Below are 20119 nucleotides of genomic sequence, written 5' to 3' on the forward strand. Positions count from 1 at the left end.
GCAAATAAATGTATAAATGAAAGCAGAAGCTTGAACAGGCCAATTAAGACTCAGCACCTGAATAGCAGATTCAGCAGGCACAGAGCCTAGAGTTTTAGATTCATTTGCAAGAATTTCTCCAGTGTGAGGCAAAGCTGCAATAAAATATAGGATTATAAATCACATGCATTTGTTGTTAAGTCTCTGCTAAGAATGTTTTACATATTTTTTGACAGCAATACCTATTGCATAAATTTGGCCATTGCAAAGGATTTGTCAAGAAAACAATGTTCTGTTTTGAACTAGAAGGTCCTACAAACCAGGGTTCCCCAAAGTGTCATTATCAATCCCCAAAGATCAATGAGACTATCCAAGGGATTGTTGTTGTCATTAACAGTACCAAATATATATATATTCTGTACCAAATATATATATATATATATTCTGAGACTTATGGGAGACTGGGATAGCACTATTTCGGTTTTTTAAGTCTCAGAATAAACAACACAAAATGTCTGACAGGCCTGAAAGTGATGATTGGAGATTTCATCCCACCATGGCCATTTAACAACTTTATCTACATAGGAAAAAAACCCTGATTACAAAAATATCATACATTTAAACCTATGAATTAATAAGTATAAATATTTGACCTTTACAGGGAGGAGTCATAAAATATGGGTGTGGCTGGCTGAAGAGGTTCAAAAAACCGAAATAGTGCTATCCCAGTCTCCCATAAGTCTCAGAATAAACAACACAAAATGTCTGACAGGCCTGAAAGTGATGATTGGAGATTTCATCTCACCATGGCCATTTAACAACTTTATCTACATAGGAAAAAAAACCCTGATTTCAAAAATATCATACATTTAAACCTATGAATTAATAAGTATAAATATATATGTGTGTGTGTATGTGTGTGTGTGTATACATACATATATATATATGTAAGTTTTCACAGGTATATATGTGTGTACAGTTAATATTTCGGGTTTCTTCCCGTGTAATTGTGAACATATCTCTAAAAGGGTAGAAGCGACGTTTCGACAGAATCTCATCTGCCATCATCAGGCTTATGTGAAGGGTCTTCACATCATCATCAGTAAGCCACACCCACATCTCATGTATCCTCCCTGTAAAGGTACAATATCTATTTTCTTACTTCTTCGTAGGATTTATGTATGTTTTTCCTCTAGCCAGTTTTTTCCTACATAACCAAGGTTTTTCTGCAGCCAGGGTGTGGGTGCGGCTTACTGATGATGGCTAACGAGACAGAAATAGATCTATATAAGTCTCTCACCTGGCAGCAAGAACTTGCTGGCTGCCAGAAAGAAAAGAAAAGAATTGAGTGGATGTGATTCCACTGAGCTAGGGCTGCAGAAAAACCTTGGTTACATAGGAAAAACCTGGCTAGAGGAAAACACACATAAATCCTACGAATATATATATATATATATATTCTGAGGTTTTCGCGGGTTTTTGTATGTAGGTCTTTGGTTATTCGGGTTTTCTCCCGCGTAAAATTGGAAGTGTCTTGGTGATGTTTCGGCGAAGTCTCATTCGTCATCTTCAGGCTGGTGTTTTCGGCTTCGTGCTTCTAGGAGCAATGTGAGATCGCAGCTGTTTCTTCCTTTTAACTGCTAGTGGGGGTGTGAACTGATTGGGTGGGAGCTTGGCTGTGTTCTGATTGGGTGGAGGTGTGTTCTGATTGGTTAGGGGTTTGGCTGTGCTCTGATTGGATCGGGGTTTGGCTGTGCTCTGATTGGCTGGGGGTGTGTTCTGTTTAGGTGGGGGCTTGGTTGTGCTCGGGTTAGTCTGAGTTGCAGGGGGATTTGAGCTGGTGAGCTGCATTGCTGTTGTTTGGCTTCGCGTTTGTGGTCGTGCCACATCTTCATGGTGCATGTCAGTTGGTTCATGTATGGATTGGAGGGATTTAAAGTGGCTAATGATGCAGCTGTGGTCTGGCTTCTGGTTTGTGGTCGTGCTTCATCGATGTGGATTTGCTTTTTGCATGGATGTGTGGTGACACCAGACCCACACTCACAAAAACCACACAGGATGTCACCTGTGTGGTTTTCGTGAGTGTGGGTCTGGTGTCATTCTTTGTGTTAGGGACGCGTTTGTCAATGAGGGCGGGTTTCCAAATGGCTGGTAGGCAGGAGGTATCATCTCGTTTATTCATGCTGTGTGGGCATTTTTCTATCTCGATGGCTTCTCTGATTATTCTGTTGTTAAAGTGTTCAGTTTTGGCGATAGTTCTGGTCTTTTTAAAGTCAATATCATGTCCTGTGGCTTTAAGGTGTTGGACCAGGGAAGAAGTTGGTTCCCTGGTCCAACACCTTAAAGCCACAGGACATGATATTAACTAACGTACTGACATCAAATGGGTTCTGTAGAAATAAAATCATCAGTATGATCCAGCATGCAACACCCAGACAGAAGAAAAATCAACAAGAGGAACAAAACAATGGGAAAGCCATCTTGCCCTATATAAAAGGAACAATGGATAAAATTAGCAAAGTACTGCATAGACACAACATCAAAACCATATTTTACACAGATAGAAAGATATCATCTATTCTGAGAAACCCTAAAGACAAAATAGAATTAGAAGATCAAGGCATATACAAAATCCCGTGTGCTTCCTGCCCCTCAACATATATTGGACAGACCAACAGAAGAATGAGTATGCGCATCGAGGAACATAAAAACTCAGTACAAAAGAAAGAACACACATCATCATTAGTACAACACATAAATGCCACAGGACGTAATATTAATTTTAATAACACAAAAACAGTTGCAAAAATAGAACATCTCAATGGCAGAATAATCAGAGAGGCCATTGAAATAGAGAAAAGACCATATTGTATGAATAAACGTGATGACACTTCCCGTCTGCCGAGATATTAACTGTACACACACACAACTGTGTGTGTGTGTGTGTTTTCTGAGGTTTTTGCGGGTGTTTGTATGTAGGTCTTTGGTTATTCGGGTTTTCTCCTGTGTAAAATTGGAGGTTTCTTGGCAACGTTTCGACGAAGTCTCATTCGTCATCTTCAGGCTGGTGTTTTCGGCTTCATGCTTCTAGGAGCAATGTGTGTGATCACAGCTGTTTCTTCCTTTTAACTGCCAGTGGGGGTGTGAACTGATTGGATGGGAGCTTGGCTGTGTTCTGACTGGGTGGAGGTGTGTTCTGATTGGTTGGGGGTTTGGCTGTGCTCTGATTGGATCGGGGGTTGGCTGTGCTCTGATTGGATGGGTGTGTGTGTCACTAATCGAGGTAGATATTTATTTATTTATTGAATTTATATTGCTGCCTATTCGCCCATGGCGACTCAAGGCATCTTACAGAATATAAAAAAAACATTTAAAACAATAAAAACTAACAAAAAGAATCAAATAAATTAATATAGTAAAATATAACAAAATCACCCCCCCACCCCGGCGACAGCAGATCACATAAGCCATTTAATGGGCTCCATCCTGCTCTGGGTTCTCCAGGCCCACTGGCAGAACCAGGTCTTTAGCACCTTCTGAAAGAGTATTAGAGTGGGGGCCATTCTAATCTCTGGGGGATTGATGTTCCAGAGAGAGGGAGCCACCATGGAGAAGACCCTTCTTCTGGGTCCCACCAGGTGTATCTACCTCAGGGATGGGTCCCGCAACATTACTTGCCTCCCCTCTCTGATGGGTTGGGTAGATGTGACCAGCAAGAGACAGTCCCTCAGATAACCTGATCCCAAGCCATGTAAACAAGATATGTTTACTGATGGATTGAGTAACAAACAATTACGCCAATTGAGTCAAAAGTCACCATTGTATAGAATCTGCACCATCTTTCTCCAGGAAGTGAGTAGCATTTCATGAGTCTTGAGAAAGAGAGTACCCGCAAGACTCATGACATCACTGTGGACATCCAGTCTGTGGGAGGGGTGTTCTTCTAGCAAGTTCCTGATATGGCAAGATTTGCTTTTACAGCTGCAGTTTCTCTCCAGCTCTTCTTGATAGACAAGGCTTCTAAACTCACTGGAATTGAGTGCCTGTTACGTGTCTGCCTAGTTGGAGTTTCTTTAATCCTGTAGGAATTAACCAGATCAACTGACCCTTGTGGTTATTCTCCCAAATTTCTCCTACTGAATTTAGGTACAGCAGGTCCATTGCACTGACTGATAGCAGTTGCCACAATTGTCAGTTGGAATATGTTTTTCCCCTATTTGGAGGAAACAGGGCATGAAAAATAGAAGCTCTGCCCCAAAGTTAAAGCCTCCCTTCATCTTGGGTACATTGATGAACATTTTGTAGAATTAGCAACAAACCTTTTGTTGTGAAAACAGCAGCCAAACAATGTACTCTGTTTCCCCCAAAATAAGATACTCCCTGATAATAAGCCCAATCGGGCTTTTGAGTGCATGGCAATAAGGCCAAGTGCTTATTTCAGGGTTCCAAAAAATATAAGACAGGGTCTTATTTTTGGGGGGAAACAGTATATAGTGTTGGGAGATCATACTGTCATTCATGGTGTCTTTCAGCCATTTTTTCAGCTATGTAATAAACATTTACATGTAATCAAGTATATATTTTATAATTAAATTTTAACTGCATTGTAATAAAACTATGAACTGCATGGTTTTATAATGGCATCCAGAACTATTATAAAAGCTTGATAGACTACCAGATCTTCCAAGATCTAACCATTGATTTATTAGATATATACTTCTTTTTATGTAGATTAACCAGGATTCTAGGCAATATCTTTTCACCCATAGATAAAATCCTCCAGAGTTCAAATCCAATAAAATTGTTTAAATCCAGAAAAAATCTAATATTGTTTCTGGAGTGGATGAAGGAAAATATGTATTGTTTAATACACATAAAACAAACGCTTGTAATCAGACAAACAATGACAAGGGTTTACTAGCGGTGTTGAGTGGCTTTTTTGCAGGGAACAGAAGGATATGCATCTTCTAAATCAGCAAATACTACATTTAGCTTACTTCAGCTATCATTTGGTCTAGCCTGGGGAAAATTTTAGAGTGGATTTCTAAAATCAGTGGCATCTTTTTTCCTTTTTCTTTTTTCTTTTTCTTTTTGAGGCCTATCCAGAAGTCTGAAAAAAGAGAGGCTATTTTAATAAACGGCAGAAGTGTGAACCTCTTCTGAAATTTGTTTTGAAGACTGCACTGTTTTAATATATAACATAAATTCAATCATTTTAATTTCCTGACAACTGCCATGATGGGCTGAAGATGGTTTCAAAGAGCAGAGCCAATAAATACAACAGTGAATGGATCAGTTCCCTGAACCTCTCTTCGCATCAAGGAGAGGACCAGGATTACTCACAAGTGCTCCAAAAATATATATATTTCTAAAAGATCTCCTATCTTTATCCTTAATGTAGTCACTTTGCCATTTGGTCACAATTTGGCAGCAAAGGCTTTATCATTAATTACGATTTTATAAGACAAATCATGGAGTCTCTTGTCTGAATATGCATGTATCATTCTATCTCTGTGTTTAGCCTGTTCTGATGCATCCGGTTTGTTGATGGTGATAAGATAACTTAGTTTTGATGTGCATGCTTATTTACAGTGCTGAAAATAAATTTTAGGACTGAGCATTGTCTAGAAATATTTTTTAAATTTTTTAAGTCCCTTGTTCCACCTGGAGCAACATTTTACCTGGCTTGAAAAACCTGAAGTTCCTATCAAAAAACCCAATACAGATTCCAGAGAAGCCTAAAGGTATTCAGTTCTGTTTTACAATAGATTTGCTAAGAGCTCTTTGCTTTTTTCTGTCCAAGACAAGAGAGAGAGAGAGAGAGAGAGAGAGAGAGAGAGAGAGAGAGAGAGAGAGAGAGAGAGAGAATCTCTCTGGACATGCTCCATGCCATCAAGATCCTTCTGAGCATTGATCCTGGATAACAATTTTTGTACAAGAAAGAAAAGAAGAATGATGTGATGATAGCTTTTAAAGTTATTTAGTTTTTAAAATACTGATTTTTTTCAGACATCTTAGCTGAATTGCTTTACTTTGAAAGAAAACAGATGTTGCACAATCATTCCATTATTTCCTATATTCTTCCATTATTTGTACCTCACCTGCAAACCTTAGCAAAATATTCAAATAATGGTTTTATTAAATAATAAATAAATAAATAAATAATTTTATTTCTATACCGCCCTTCTCCCGAAGGACTCAGGGCGGTGTACAACCTATTAAAAACACAAAGACAGACATCAATTAAAAATAATTAAAATTAAATAATTTCGGCTCAAATTTAAAACCCCCAAAATTTAAAACACCCAATTTAAAATCATTACATTGATAGCCCGGCCTGGTGGAACAGCAGGGTCTTGAGGGCACAGCGAAATACACAGAGGTCGGAGATCTTACGCATTTCCGGGGGCAGTTCAATCCACAGGCCAGGGGCTCCCATAGAGAAGGCCCTCCCCCTGGGTGTCGCCAGCTGACATAACTTGGCCGATGGCACCCTGAGGAGACCCTCTCTGTGGGAGCGGACTGGCCAGTGGGAGGCTATTGGTGGCAGAAGTCAGTCTCGAAGGTACCTGGGTCCTATGCCATGGAGCACTTTAAAGGTGGTAACCAGCACCTTGAATCGCACCCGGAAAGCCACTGGGAGCCAGTGCAGCTTGCGCAGGAGGGGTGTCACGTGGGCACAACGAGTTGCGCCCATAACCACCCGCGCGGCCGCATTCTGGACCAGTTGGAGCCTCTGAGTGCTCTTCAAGGGGAGCCCCATGTAGAGAGCATTACAGTAGTCCAGCCAGGAGATGACAAGGGCGTGATTGACCGTGCGCAAGGTGTCCCAGTCCAGAAAGGGCTGCAACTGGCGAATCAGGCGAACCTGATAAAAAGCCCCCCTGGCCACGACTGTTATATGCTCTTCTAAAGACAGCCGTGCATCCAAGAGGACACCCAGATTGCTAGCCCTCTCTGTGGGGGGCAGAAATTCACCCCCAATAGTCAGCAATGGCACCAGCTGACTATATCAGGACACCAGAAGCCACAGCCACTCGGTCTTGGAAGGGTTGAGTCTGAGCCTATTTCTCCCCATCCAGACCTGCACGGCCTCCAGGCAGCGAGACATCACATCAAGGGCATCATTGGGTGGTCTGGGGTGGAGATGTACAGCTGAGTGTCATCAGCGTACTGATGGACTCTCACCCCAAAACCATGGATGATCTCACCCAGCGGCTTCACATAAATGTTGAACAGAAGGGGCGAGATGACCAACCTTTGTGGCACTCCCCATGCAAGGCACCTCGAGGTCGACCTCTGTCCCCCTGCCAACACAAACTGCAAATGGTCGGAGAGGAAGGAGGACGGTGCCCCCTATTCCTAACCCCGTCAACCGTTGCAGCATGATACCATGGTCGATGGTATCAAAAGCCGCTGAGAGATCTAATAGGACCAGGACAGAGGAGCAACCCGTCCCGAGCCCTCCAGAGATCATCCACCAACACGACCAATGCCGTTTCTGTGCTGTACCCCTGCCTGAAGCCCGACTGGTACTGGTACGGGTCCAGATAGATAGCTTCATCCAGTTGCCGGGGAAGATGTCGTGCCACCACACTCTCAACAACCTTCGCCACAAAACGAAGATTGGAGACCGGACAGTAGTTAGCTAATTCAGCTGGGTCCAGGGAAGGCTTCTTGAGGAGGGGCCTCACCACCGCCTCTTTCAAGGCGGCGGGAAAGGCACCCTCACTCAAAGAAGCACTTATAATCCCCTGGAGCCAGCCTCGTGTAACCTCCCGGGACCCAGTACCAACCAGGAGGGAGACGGGTCCAATAAACATGTGGCGGCACTAATCTTACCCAGAACCCTGTCCACATCCTCGGGAGCCACAGGATCAAACTCCTCCCAGATAATATTCTCAAGACCTACCCTCGTCTCCTCCCCTGGACTCATCCAGTTGGAGTCCAAGCCTTCCCGAATCCGAGCAACTTTATCATGCAGGAATTGCACAAAATCCTCAGCTCGACCCTGCAAGGGATCTTTCCGCACTCCCCCCCCCCCCGAAGGGAGCTGGTCACCCTAAACAGAGCGGCGGTTCTCTGCAGATGCGATAAGAGCGGAAAAATAGTTAGATTTCGCCGCTTTTATTGCCACTAGATAGGTCTTGATATAAGACCTCACCAGTGTCTGGTCAAAATCGGATTGACTAGTCCTCCAGATGCTCTCTAGGCATCTTTTCCGATGCTTCATCTCTCTCAGCTCCTCAGAGAACCAAGGAGCCAATTGAGATCGGCATCGGGTCAGAGGCATGACGTGGTCCAAAGCTCCGGCAGCCGCACTCTCCCAGGCGGCCACCAGGTCTTCGGTTGGGTCGTGTGCCAGGGCCTCAGGAAATGGCCCAAGCTCTGTCAGGAATCTTTCGGGATCCATCAGGTGCCTGGGACGGAACCATCTGGTCGGTTCTGTCTCCCTGCAGCGGGGGGAAGCAGCTGGAAAGTCCAAGTGAAGGAGTGAATGATCTGTCCATGACAAGGGTTTAATGTCTAGGTCCCCTCTACCAAGATCATTCAACCACTGACCAGAGATGAAAATCAAGTCCAGAGTGTGTCCCCCTATGTGAGTGGGGCCTTGAACTAACTGGGTCAGATCCATGGCCGCCATGGAAGCCATGAACTCCCGAGCCACCTCTGACACCTCACCTGCGGATGGTAGGTTGAAATCCCCCATGACAATGAGTCTGGGGGTATCAACTGCCACCCCGGCAATAACATCGAGCAGCTCGGGCAGGGTCACCGCCACATGGCAGGGAGCCAGGTACGTAGTCAGCAAACCTATCTGTACCCCACGGCCCCACTTCACAAAAAGGGACTCACATCCGGCTATCTGAGGAACAGTGGTCTCCCTTGGACAAAGACTTTCCCTAATAATTGCCGCCACTCCCCCACCCCTCCCCTGAGCCCTTGGCTGATGAAATGCATGGAAACCTGGAGGACACATTTCAATGAGGGGGACCCTCCCCTCCTGGCCCAACCAGGTCTCCGTAATACCTGCCAGATCTGCACCCCCCTCCAAGGTAAGATCACAAATGAGGGGGGCTTTGTTAACAACCGACCTGGCATTACATAAAATCAGCTGTGGACCCAGGGCCTGAGGCTCTGTGCAACCCCGGACACAAGTTGCACATTGGGGGCTGGAGTGCGCAATCGCTCGTAAACAGCCTGTGCGCACCCCTGGAGCATGATATGGCCCCCTGCGCCCGTCATATCTGCCCCTCCCACTCATTATTTCAATTGCACTGCCCTTCCTATCACCCCCCTGCTCCCCGGTCAAATTTCCTTCCACAACCCCTCCACTGCATCCAATCGACCCATAACCCCGCTCAGTGGCTATATAGACCCCCCCAGATCCACCTTAAAATGGCTTTAGCCAGGCAACTGCGATTGCTGTGTGAAAAAGTATCAGGCTATGAAGTCAGACAAAAAAGAAAATATTACATATATGGAAATCATTGCAGTTTATTGAGTCACTTATATTTTATTGTATGTTTCCTTGGGCAGACTTGGTGCCAGGAACAGAATATGGAATTGGGATTTCAGCTATAATGAATAGTAAGCAGAGTGTTCCAGCCACCATGAATGCAAGAACTGGTAAGTGACATACTGCATACAGGTCAGTGGTGGGCTGCCCCCGGTTTGGACCAGTTCACAAGAACCGGTAGTAAAACTGGTGGGAGGCTCCGCCCACTGACCCGGATGTCATCATAGGTGATCTGCACATGGCAGAACAGCGGGCACGGGCGCGATGCGAACCAGTAGTAAAGGTAAGTAGAACCCACCCCTGATACAGGTAGTCCTCAGCCTGTGACCACAATTGGGACCAGAATTTCTGTTGCTAAGCCAGGCTGTTGTTAAGTGAGTTACAGCTGATTTTACAACTTCTTTCCACAGTTCTTAAATGAATCTGCAATCATTAAGTGAATCCAACTTCCTCCCATTGACTTTGCTGGTCTCAAATGGCCCACATAACCTCAGGATGCTGCAGGTGTCATAAATACACGCTGGTTGCCAAGTGTCTGAATTTTGATCATGTGACCATGCGGATGCTACAATGGTCATAAGTGCAAAGACCCATCATAAGTCACTTTTTTCAGTGCTATTGTAACTTTGAATGGTCACTAAACAAATGGTTGTAAGTTGAGGACTATCTGTATATAAAACCTGACATTCCAGCTAAGGATGTAGGTAGGGTTACCTTCCATTGACATTAGCGTACCTCTTGCTCTACTGGAGCATTACAAGAAACTAGAAAGACTTCAAAGAGCAAATCTTGCTAGTTTTGTTATTGGGAATCAATGGACCAAATCTAGGTTGCTTAGGCTACAAAAGTATCCTCAATCATTATTGCAAAAAACTTAAAAAGGCTGTTATACCCTTCTGCAAACCATGCCTTTGGTATATCTTGAAGGGAGATTTTGTAAGCGCCCTGTTGAAAAGCATCTCTCACTATAATAAACAGAGGACATATTTCACTGTGTCTGCCATTGTCCCATTTATGATGAGGTTGGGGCAAATTTATGGTACTAAATGTCCATAAGGTCTTGAACCCTTAAACTGTTTAATTACATTCTTGCAGGTGTGTTTGCAGGTTGGTCTTTTACCTTGTCATTTAAGCAAACAGAATTTTAAGTTCTTAACTGTAGCCCTGAGTTTATCTGATTTTCCTATATCCAGCACTTTTTTTTTTATCATCTTCTACTTTTTTTAATGTTGTTTTGCTTCACAGTATTGTACCTTATGCTCTACTATATTGTTATTACCTGTGATTACAATAAGGAAACTATTTACTTACCATATTAAAAATGAAACAAAATGTGACAATATTCAAGAGTTCCAGCCAGCTAACAATGCCTTCTTTGAGGAAGTACATTTCCCTGCAGAACATGCATACAGAATTGCATCCTATGTTTATTGAACATTTTAGTTCTTATTGAGCTATTTGGATCTTCTCCCTTAGGTTTTTTTTTTTTTTCATTTTTCTTTTCCTTTATAACATTTTGTACATTTCTGAAAAGCTGCTAATGTCTTCATTTCATAGGAGAATGTTGTTTTAGCCTCACAAGGATCTATTCTTAGCTGAGTTCTCTATTTAGCATGTGCCCTCAAATGAAAGAAATTTACTGGTGCAACAGGCTGAGGTAATGCATTAAAAGAAGATAAAATATTGCTGCAGTGGTCTAGGTCACAGGTTTATTCATTAGATACTATCTCGAGATAGGCAGTTTTCTTTTTTCTTTTTTTTTTAATATACTTTATTGGTTTTAAAATTGTAGAAAACATCAAATCTCTGTTAACATCTGAGGTGTCGTGTCTTTACATATTTACAAAATATATATATCAAATAAATTTGAAATTACTATTACTAAAAATAAATATATCCTAACATAACAATCTCGTTCTATTATTCCACCATTTGTACTACCTTTCCCATACTGCATAGAATTTTGAGTTCACATCATTATTAAGATCACTTATTAATTTTGCCATTTCTGCACATTCTAAGATTTTATTTATTAGTATTTCCTCTGGAGGAATTGATTTGTCCTTCCAGTACTTTGCAAAAACTAGCCTGGCCGCTGTTGTGATATGTATTATAAGATGTATCTTATCTTTAGAGAATCCATCTCTGATCATTCCCAATAAAAAGATTTCAGGGGATAATTTTATTTCTTCTTCCACTATTTCTCGTAACCAATTTCGTATTCTTATCCAGAACTTTTTTGTCTCAGGGCAGGACCACCACATATGATAGAAGGTGCCAACCTCCTTTCCACACTTCCAACACGTTGCTGAAGCATTGGGAAATATTTTCGCTAATCTAGCTGGCGCTAGGTACCATCTATGGAAAATTTTGTAATGGTTCTTCCTATAAGTTGCTGATTTAGTCAAATTGTAGTTTCTATTCCAGGCCTCCTCCCAATCATTGAAATTTAAGCTATAACCAATGTTTTTTTCCCAAATATTTAATTGATTTCTGGCTATTCCTTCTGCCCTGTCCTCACCTAATAGAAGATTGTAGAATTTCGCTAACATTTTCTTTTCCGTCCCCAACATAATTTTATCCACATTGTTATGCTTCGCATCTATACCAAATTGGTCTCTATCTTTCTGGAATCTTGAGCTTATCTGTAGGTAATTCCACCAATCTAAATTAAAATCTTGATTTCTTAATGTTTCCCGAGATTTAAGGGTTCCTTTATCGTCTAATATATCTTTATACATGCTAAATTTTAGAATATCTCTTCTATTTGAGGCGGTCAGGGCCTCCATAATAGAAAGCCAATTTGGTACTTTCACATAGAATCGCTGCCTAATTTCTTCCCACGTTTGAATAAGAGTCTCCCTTACTTTGTGTTTATGAAAATATGATTTATTTATTTTTTTGTTCTTTAAATCCCATAGATGGTCGTGCCAACCTTTCTGTAGATCGTGGCCTTCTAACATCAAAATTCTCTTGTTTTGCAATATAACCCACTCTTTAATCCATACTAATTTAGCCGCCTTTTGATATACTTCCCAATCAGGGAGTCCAAAGCCACCCATATTTCTTTTCCCTTGCAGTGTCTTATATGAGATCCTCGCCTTCTTTCCCTCCCATAAAAAATCTCGCACCTTCTTATTCAGATCCAAGAAGAATTTTTTGTCGAGATTCACTGGTATAGTTTGAAATAAAAAGATGATTTTAGGGAGGATATTCATCTTGATTGCTGCAATTTTACCTGTAAAAGATAATTTTAACTTCTTCCATCTATCTATATCCTGATTTATTTTTTGTAGTAATGGAATATAATTGTCATCCTTTAAAGAAGAATATCTCGAAGTAATCCATATTCCCAGATATTTTATTTTCTTCACTATCTGAAGACCTAAGGATTTTTCTAACTCTTTCTTATTTGTCTCTGTCACATTTCTCACTAATATTTTAGTTTTTGTTTTATTAAGTTTGAAGCCAGCAACTTCTCCATACTTCTGTATTTCCTGAAGTAATTTGGGGCCAGTTTGCAAGGGATCTTCTGTTATTAAAGCCACATCATCTGCAAAGGCTTGTGTTTTAAATGTTTCTTTCCTGATTTGAAGTCCTTTAATTTCTTGATTGGCTCTGATCTTTCTAAGTAAAACTTCTAGCGCCATAATGAAAAGTAATGGAGACAAGGGGCATCCCTGTCTAACTCCCTTTTGAATCCAAAATGTCCGCGTCTTATCCCCATTTATTAGAATGCTCACCCTCTGTTTATGATAGATATTTTCAATCATTTTCCTGAAATTTGTCCTGAATCCCATTAAATTAATTTGGTTAACCATGAAGTTCCAGTTCAGGTTATCGAACGCCTTTTGGGCGTCCGAAAACACTAACGCCAGCTGTTTTTCCGGGTGCTGCTCATAGTATTCTATGACATTTATTACAGTCCTCAGATTATCTCTCATTTGTCTCCCTGGGAGGAATCCATTCTGATCGTTATGGATCCAACCGTTTAGGATTTTTTTTACTCTTTCCGCTATTATACTTGTAAACAGTTTATAATCTGAGTTTAGTAAAGAAATGGGTCTATAATTTGCTATTTGTTTTGGGTCGGTACCTTCTTTCAATATGAGTGTAATATATGCTTCCTTCCATGTGTCTGGGATTCTTATGCCAACTAAAACCTCATTAAATATTTCTAACAATTCTAATTGTAATTCTTCATCAAATTTTGTATATATTTCCCCCGGCAGACCGTCTGGGCCTGGTGTTTTGTTTTTTTTTTATTTTGGTAAGGGCCGATTTGAGTTCTTCTGTTGTAATTTTATTGTTCAGCATTTCCTTCTCTTCTTCCATTATATGTGGTAGGGTAGCTCCATCAAATATTGTTCGACTTTATCTGGGTCAATCTCTTCATCTTTATATAGGGCTTCATAGAATTCTCTTGTTCTTTCTAAATTATCCTCTTCTTTTGTCAGACTATTACTTTGGAATCTTCTAATATAAGAATTTGATTTTTTTTCCTTTTCTTTTTTTAGTCTGTATGCAAGCCACCTTCCAGACTTATTGGCATTCTCAAAATGGTAGTGTTTTATTCTCTTAATTTTTTGCGCTAGCTCCTCCTGATCCAGAATATTCAGGCTATGCCTAGCCATCATCCATTTTTGCTTAGCCACCTCGTCTCCCGGATTTTGTTGTAATTTAATGTCCGCTTCTTCTAGCTTTTTATTATAGGCCTCCCTAGCTTTCCTTTTTTCCTTATTTTTAAACGCCATATACGATATCGCTACTCCTCTCACATATGCTTTCATAGTAACCCACACTATTTCCTTGGCCGTGCCTTGCTTGCCATTTTCTATAAAAAAGTGCTTGACTTCTTCATTCAATTTTAATATAAACTCTTTTTCATTCAAAAGATTAGTCCTTAGAATCCATCTCTGTTGTTTTCTCTTATTTGTATAATGCCAGTTTATTTCAAGAAGCTTATGATCTGCCCAGGTGTTTGTACTCATATCAACTTTCTTAATTTCCAATCCTAGTTTTCTAGTGGTCCATACCATGTCAATTCTAGACCAGGAGTTCTGTGAGTTTGAATAAAAAGTATATTGGGAATCATAAGGGTGTAGAGTACGCCACATATCGATTAAATTTATTTCATCCACCAGATCAAAAAAGCTTTTTGGCAGAGGTAACCTTTTATTTTTTTTCTTTTCCCCACTTTTATAATCTTTATCTGGATTAACAATACCATTAAAATCACCTAACATGCATATTTCGACATGAGCCCAATTTCCTAATTGTTCATGTAATTTTTTGTAAAATTGTCCCTGTTTTTTATTTGGGGCATAAACCCCCACCAACATCATTTTTGAGTTACCTCTCTTAACTTCTATGATTAGGATTCTCCCTTTGGCGTCTTTATATTTTAATTCTGCCTCAATTCCTTTTTTCACATACATAGCCACTCCCCTTTTCTTTTTCCCTGCTGAAGACATAAATACTTTGCCAAATTTAGTAAATTCTAGGCAGTTTGCTTCCTCTTTTTTTATATGAACCTCCTGTATACATATTATCTCTGGGTTTTGTTTTACCAATTTTGATAGAATTATCTTCCTCTTTTTGTGGTCATTTAGACCATTAACATTTAGTGATAGGATTTTTAAGCCATCCATTCCTGGTGTTTGTGTCTAGTTTCTAGTTCTTGTTTGTCTTTAACGTTACTGCTCTTACAGGCAGGCAGTTTTCTTCCTATGTAATAATTTTCCTTCATAAAGGGTACAACTCAAAAATTAAGATTGGAATTTTTAAGATTGATGCCAAACTCTGGCCATATTCCTGTTTTTTAAGATTTTTTTCAAGCCTTATATTAAGATTATCATGTTATAAAATGAAAATAAAAATAAAAAGAAGGTAGAAAAATGGAAAAGAGGAAGAAAGGAGAATGAGAATATAGGGGAAAGGGGAAAAGAAAAAAGGAATCCAACTTTTTTAGTACAGTAAAATATAAAATTACTGCTTAATTTTGTATTTTACTAGAGCCGTAATGGTGCAGTGGTTAGAATGCAGTACTGCAGTTCAAATCTCACCAGGCTAAGGTTGACTCAGCCTTCCATCCTTCCGAGGTCGGTAAAATGAGGACCCAGATTGTTGGGGGAAATATGCTGATTCTGTAAACAGCTTAGAGAGGGCTATGAAGTGGTATATAAGTCTGAGTGCTATTGCTATTAATGTTTTTACATTATCACAAATACTATCCATTTCTATAACAACAAACTAAATTAATCAAAACCCAAAGTCAGGAGTTCGCTTTTTTCTATCTCGAGCAGTTTCCAAGAAAAAACAAAGCTAAATATGGTCTTTTTTTTCTAATTAAAACAGTCAACTTTGCCATCTCTGCTAGTTCCATCCATTTTCCATCTATTCTTTCTATTCTGTTCTGTTCTTCTATCTATTGTGGAGATTGATGTATCTTTCCATTTCTGTGTATATCAAATTCTCACTGCAGTCAAGAAATATAGTAACAGATCTTTTTTCCATCTGCTTATCCAGTAATCCTAAAAGGTTTTAACTGTATATTAGTTTAAAAAGCTTCTGCATTTTAATATGGATCTGTGGCCAATATTACTTTGCTTTCTCATAACTCCAACAAAAATAATAAAAAGCACCTCCTTTAGATTCTTTTTTAGATTTTTTTTTAAATTAACTCCATCTGCATTATTTGTATACTGAATACTCCTTTCTCTTCCTAACCTGTGTGGTCAGTTGGGCTGAGAGAGAGTGTCTGATCCAAAGTCACCCAGCTGGCTTTCATGTCTAAAACAAGACTGGAATTCATAGTCTCCTGTTTCTATCCTGGTGCCTTAATCACTACAGCAAACTGGCTTGGAATGGTTTTAGTGCTCACCCGCAGGGCAAATTTTCATTTCTCCATTATATGCCAGTCTCCTACCTGGCCATTGGGCTGTTTCTCCATGACTATTTGTGCTGTGAAAACTAAATGCCTGTGTTGCACTGCTATTTTTGGGGGTGGGGGAGAGATGTTATCAGAAATGGGAATAGTGACTGAATAAAGGTCTGCCAGGAAATCAATAATTAAAAAAGTAACATTGTAAGGCAACAGCAATATTTCTTCTGAATACCATGTCCAAATTGCTGTTGCTGTTTGAGGGGGAAAAAACTTCTTTTGCAAACATTAGGAAGAAAAGACTAAGCATATTTAGTAAATGCTAAATTTATTTAATCTGAGACAATTTATAAAGGGAGGTAATCAGCTGCTGTTGATGGAGCTCTGCAAACAATCTGACCTTATTACCAAGGATCTTTCCTTGGCTTTTTGACAGCCACTTTTCTCCAATGCCAGCGACATGGATTTACTGATCCACAGAATAATCTCTTCATTTCTTTCTTTGCTTGCTAAACAGAAACCAGTCCTCAACAAAGTGAATCTTTGCAGTTAATTCCAGAAAGCTGAGAAGACTAACATGTGTGCCCAACCATCCCACTTCTCTTGCAATTACATGGAGTGAAATTATCCTGCAGCAGAATGGTTAATCGATATTTAACTCATATGTGAAGATAAGGCCACTGCAATGAGGAAAAACACTCTTTTCCTGTGCTGAAAAGCATTCAAGCTTTCAAATCTGCTAAATTCCAAGTGGCAGGCATCATTGTAATTTCATTCTCCTATTGAGGTCAAAACCCTTCAAAACATGTTCAGAGTTTGAAGAATAGTGTATGGTTCTTGTTTTATTTTTGATACAAAGACAGCAGCCATGTTTAGATGCCTTCAGTCTACAGTGCAGTGATGATGTAATTGCTGGGCCAAGAGCTGTTTATGAACAGCTCCTGGCCCAGCAATTCATTTTGGATTCCTATTGGAATCTGAATACATTTTTTATGGGAAATATGTTTAATTTAAATACAACTGTGGAGCAGAGCTATATTTTCTACCCAACCCCAGGATTCTCAGCCACACTTAAGGATTGCTCTCAACATTCTTTCGAAATTCTGAGAGAGGAAAGTTGATATTTTCTTTCCCTAAGCAAGCAAGAACATTTTTATTACAGCCATTGAACAGTCAAAGTAAGAACAAAACAAAACAAAACATTGAAAATCATTCTGGCAAGATCTAGATAAAGCTCAGGGCTTAAATTACTCATTACTAACCCAATTCTTGAAGTGTCACTTAGCAGATTCAACATGCTGCAGCATAAAATTTGGCCACATGAAGAGGAACAGCTCTATCTGCACCGCCAATAAAAAGAAAGTATAAACTATATCAGTTAATAAACTATATACTTAGTTTATTAATTAAAATTGAGAGAAGTGGTCACCCAAGGATCTCAATAAAATAAGAAATACAACTGAACATGACTCAGGGTTTCAGCCTGCCCTGAGCCACAAGGGGAGACCCAGAATTCCATAGGAATCTTATAAAATTTACCTTCCATTACCAGCTATACTAAAATGTTAAGCCAACATAAAAACACTAGCTTACCTCAAGGTGATTAGATTTTTTTTCCTATATATATTTCTGGTTCACTTTTAAAGTGTCAATAAAAATGTATCCTAAATAGTTGGTGCATCATTGGCCCAGAGTCATTTCGTTATGAGATGGATGGCAAATATATTCAATAAATAAAATAAATAATAAACAGAATATACATCCCAGTGGACTTCCATCTTCTCAAGCCATGATGTGAAAACATGCACGGAGAGCCTATGCATTTCTTAGTTAGAAATTTGTTAGCCACAGCTGGGTAAGCTACCTGTTGAAAATGCTGTAGTACTGTAATAGATTTACTTAACACAGACAAGGGATTGATATTTCCTCTCCCTTAGTCGCTGCTAGAGAATATTCAGTGAATCTTATGTAACCCTGAGTGTGATTTACAAGCAGAAAAGGACATCTGTCCCACATTCTGGTCTTCCATATGAGAATAATTTCTGTAATTAAAAATGAAAACACACGAAATTTAATGACTTCCAAGTCAACTCATTCTGTTATGCTACACTGTTGGATCATCAAGGTCGAGATAATGGGGCAAGTCATTCTGTTGTCCTTTATGGCAAGCAGGGCTTCATGCTTTCTTTGATTGAGGCAGGAGGGGGACAGGAGTGTTAAGTTGGGTGAATGAGGACGCAGCAAGCCAGAGTAGTGAGTGACAACAGCTCTTTATTGTATAGTGAGAATCCAGCAACTAACCCAGGGAGCCAGCTCCCTTTATATACCTTGCAGCTGTAGTGGTCAGCCAATCAGCTGAAGGTCAGTTAATTCGAACTTCCCGCCAAACAAACCTATTTACATAACACTCCTCCCCTCCCAGAAGTCACTTGGGGTGTTATTTACATACAAAGTCTCTCAGGTGACTAGGGCGTGTGCGAGTCCTATTTGACCTGCGCAGTTCAGTCGGAGGGGTGGCGTCAAGCAGGTCGGAGGGACTTTCTGTTTCTCCCTGCTCCACCAATGAGGCCTCCAGGACTTCCTTGTGGGCGGCGACTTCTCCGGCGGTTTGGACTACCTCGATGGGGCGGCGCTGGATACCAGGATTCTCAGCTAAGTCCTCCGCTCTACCCGGGCTTGTAGTTTGTGTTTCTGGTTGGTAGTCATGGTCAGAGATTGGTTCGTCGAATCTGTCGTCGGTGTCTGCGGTTACTCGTTTTCTCAGTTGGTCAATGTGTCTGCGCCAAACTCTCCTGTCCCCCATGTCTACCCTGTATGATTTGGGCCCCGTGATTTCTGTAATGGTCCCTGTCTCCCAGAGTGGGCCCTGTCCGTAGTTCCTGGCATGTACCGGTGTTCCTATGGTGAACTCTCTAAGCTTCCTCTCTCCCCCCCCCCTTGAAAGCTTCTGGGGAGTAATTGGGATTAAGCCTGTCTAGTACTCCTCGGAGTTTCCGCCCCATTAACCACTCTGCCGGGCTTCGGCCTGTGGCTGTACAGGATATGGAGTGCTGTGCTATTAGGAATTTGTCTACCCTTTCCTGCCAATCTCCGGGGCTTAAACGTGAAAGGGCCTCCTTTGCTGACCTCACAAATCTCTCAGCCTGACCGTTACTAGCCGAATGAAACGGGGCCGAAAGGACATGTCTGATCCCTAGTCCCGCTAAGTAACCCTCGAATTGTGTCGCGGTGAATTGTGGCCCGTTATCTGACACTAGGATGTCCAGTAACCCATGGGTGGCGAATAACTGTCTTAGCTCCCTGATGGTTGCGTCGGTGGTAGTGGCCTTCATTCGCTTGATCTCCAACCATTTGGAGAATGCATCTACAACGACCATGAAGGTCTGTCCATGAAATGGGCCAGCAAAGTCAATGTGTATCCTAGACCAGGGTCCCTGGGGTCTTTCCCACTCCCTCACGGGTGCCGTTGGGGGTCTGATCTGGACTCTTGGCAGGGCTGGCATCTCCCCACCCACTCGGTAATGTCTGTATCCATGCTGGGCCACCAGATGTAGCTCCTGGCTAGCCCCTTCATTCTTACAATCCCAGGGTGCCCCTCATGCAACAATGTTAAAACTTTTTCCCGTAGGCACAAGGGAATAACAACCCGATCGCCCCATAGCAAACAACCCCCTTGCATTGTTAACTCGTCCCGTTTTCCCGCGAACTGTTTAAATTCCCCGCTCCCAATCTTTTCC

The 20119-nt window shown here is 41.0% G+C and overlaps 1 protein-coding gene and 1 long non-coding RNA gene across 2 annotated transcripts in view; one reads left to right on the plus strand and one right to left on the minus strand.

Moving 5' to 3' along the window:
* The window catches only part of TNR (tenascin R), a 494447-nt gene that overhangs the window by 423621 nt on the left and 50707 nt on the right, over nt 1–20119 (plus strand). Inside the window, exon 10 of the mRNA XM_060690152.2 lies at nt 9520–9609. Within this exon, the coding sequence (XP_060546135.2) occupies nt 9520–9609 (90 nt within the window). The remainder of the gene's footprint in view (nt 1–9519; nt 9610–20119) is intronic.
* The window catches only part of LOC148114739 (uncharacterized), a 66995-nt gene that overhangs the window by 21604 nt on the left and 25272 nt on the right, over nt 1–20119 (minus strand). The window lies entirely within an intron of this gene.

Source organism: Pantherophis guttatus, chromosome 3 (assembly GCF_059756535.1).
Source record: "Pantherophis guttatus breed Tessera chromosome 3, ASM5975653v1, whole genome shotgun sequence".
Lineage (NCBI taxonomy): Eukaryota > Metazoa > Chordata > Lepidosauria > Squamata > Colubridae > Pantherophis > Pantherophis guttatus.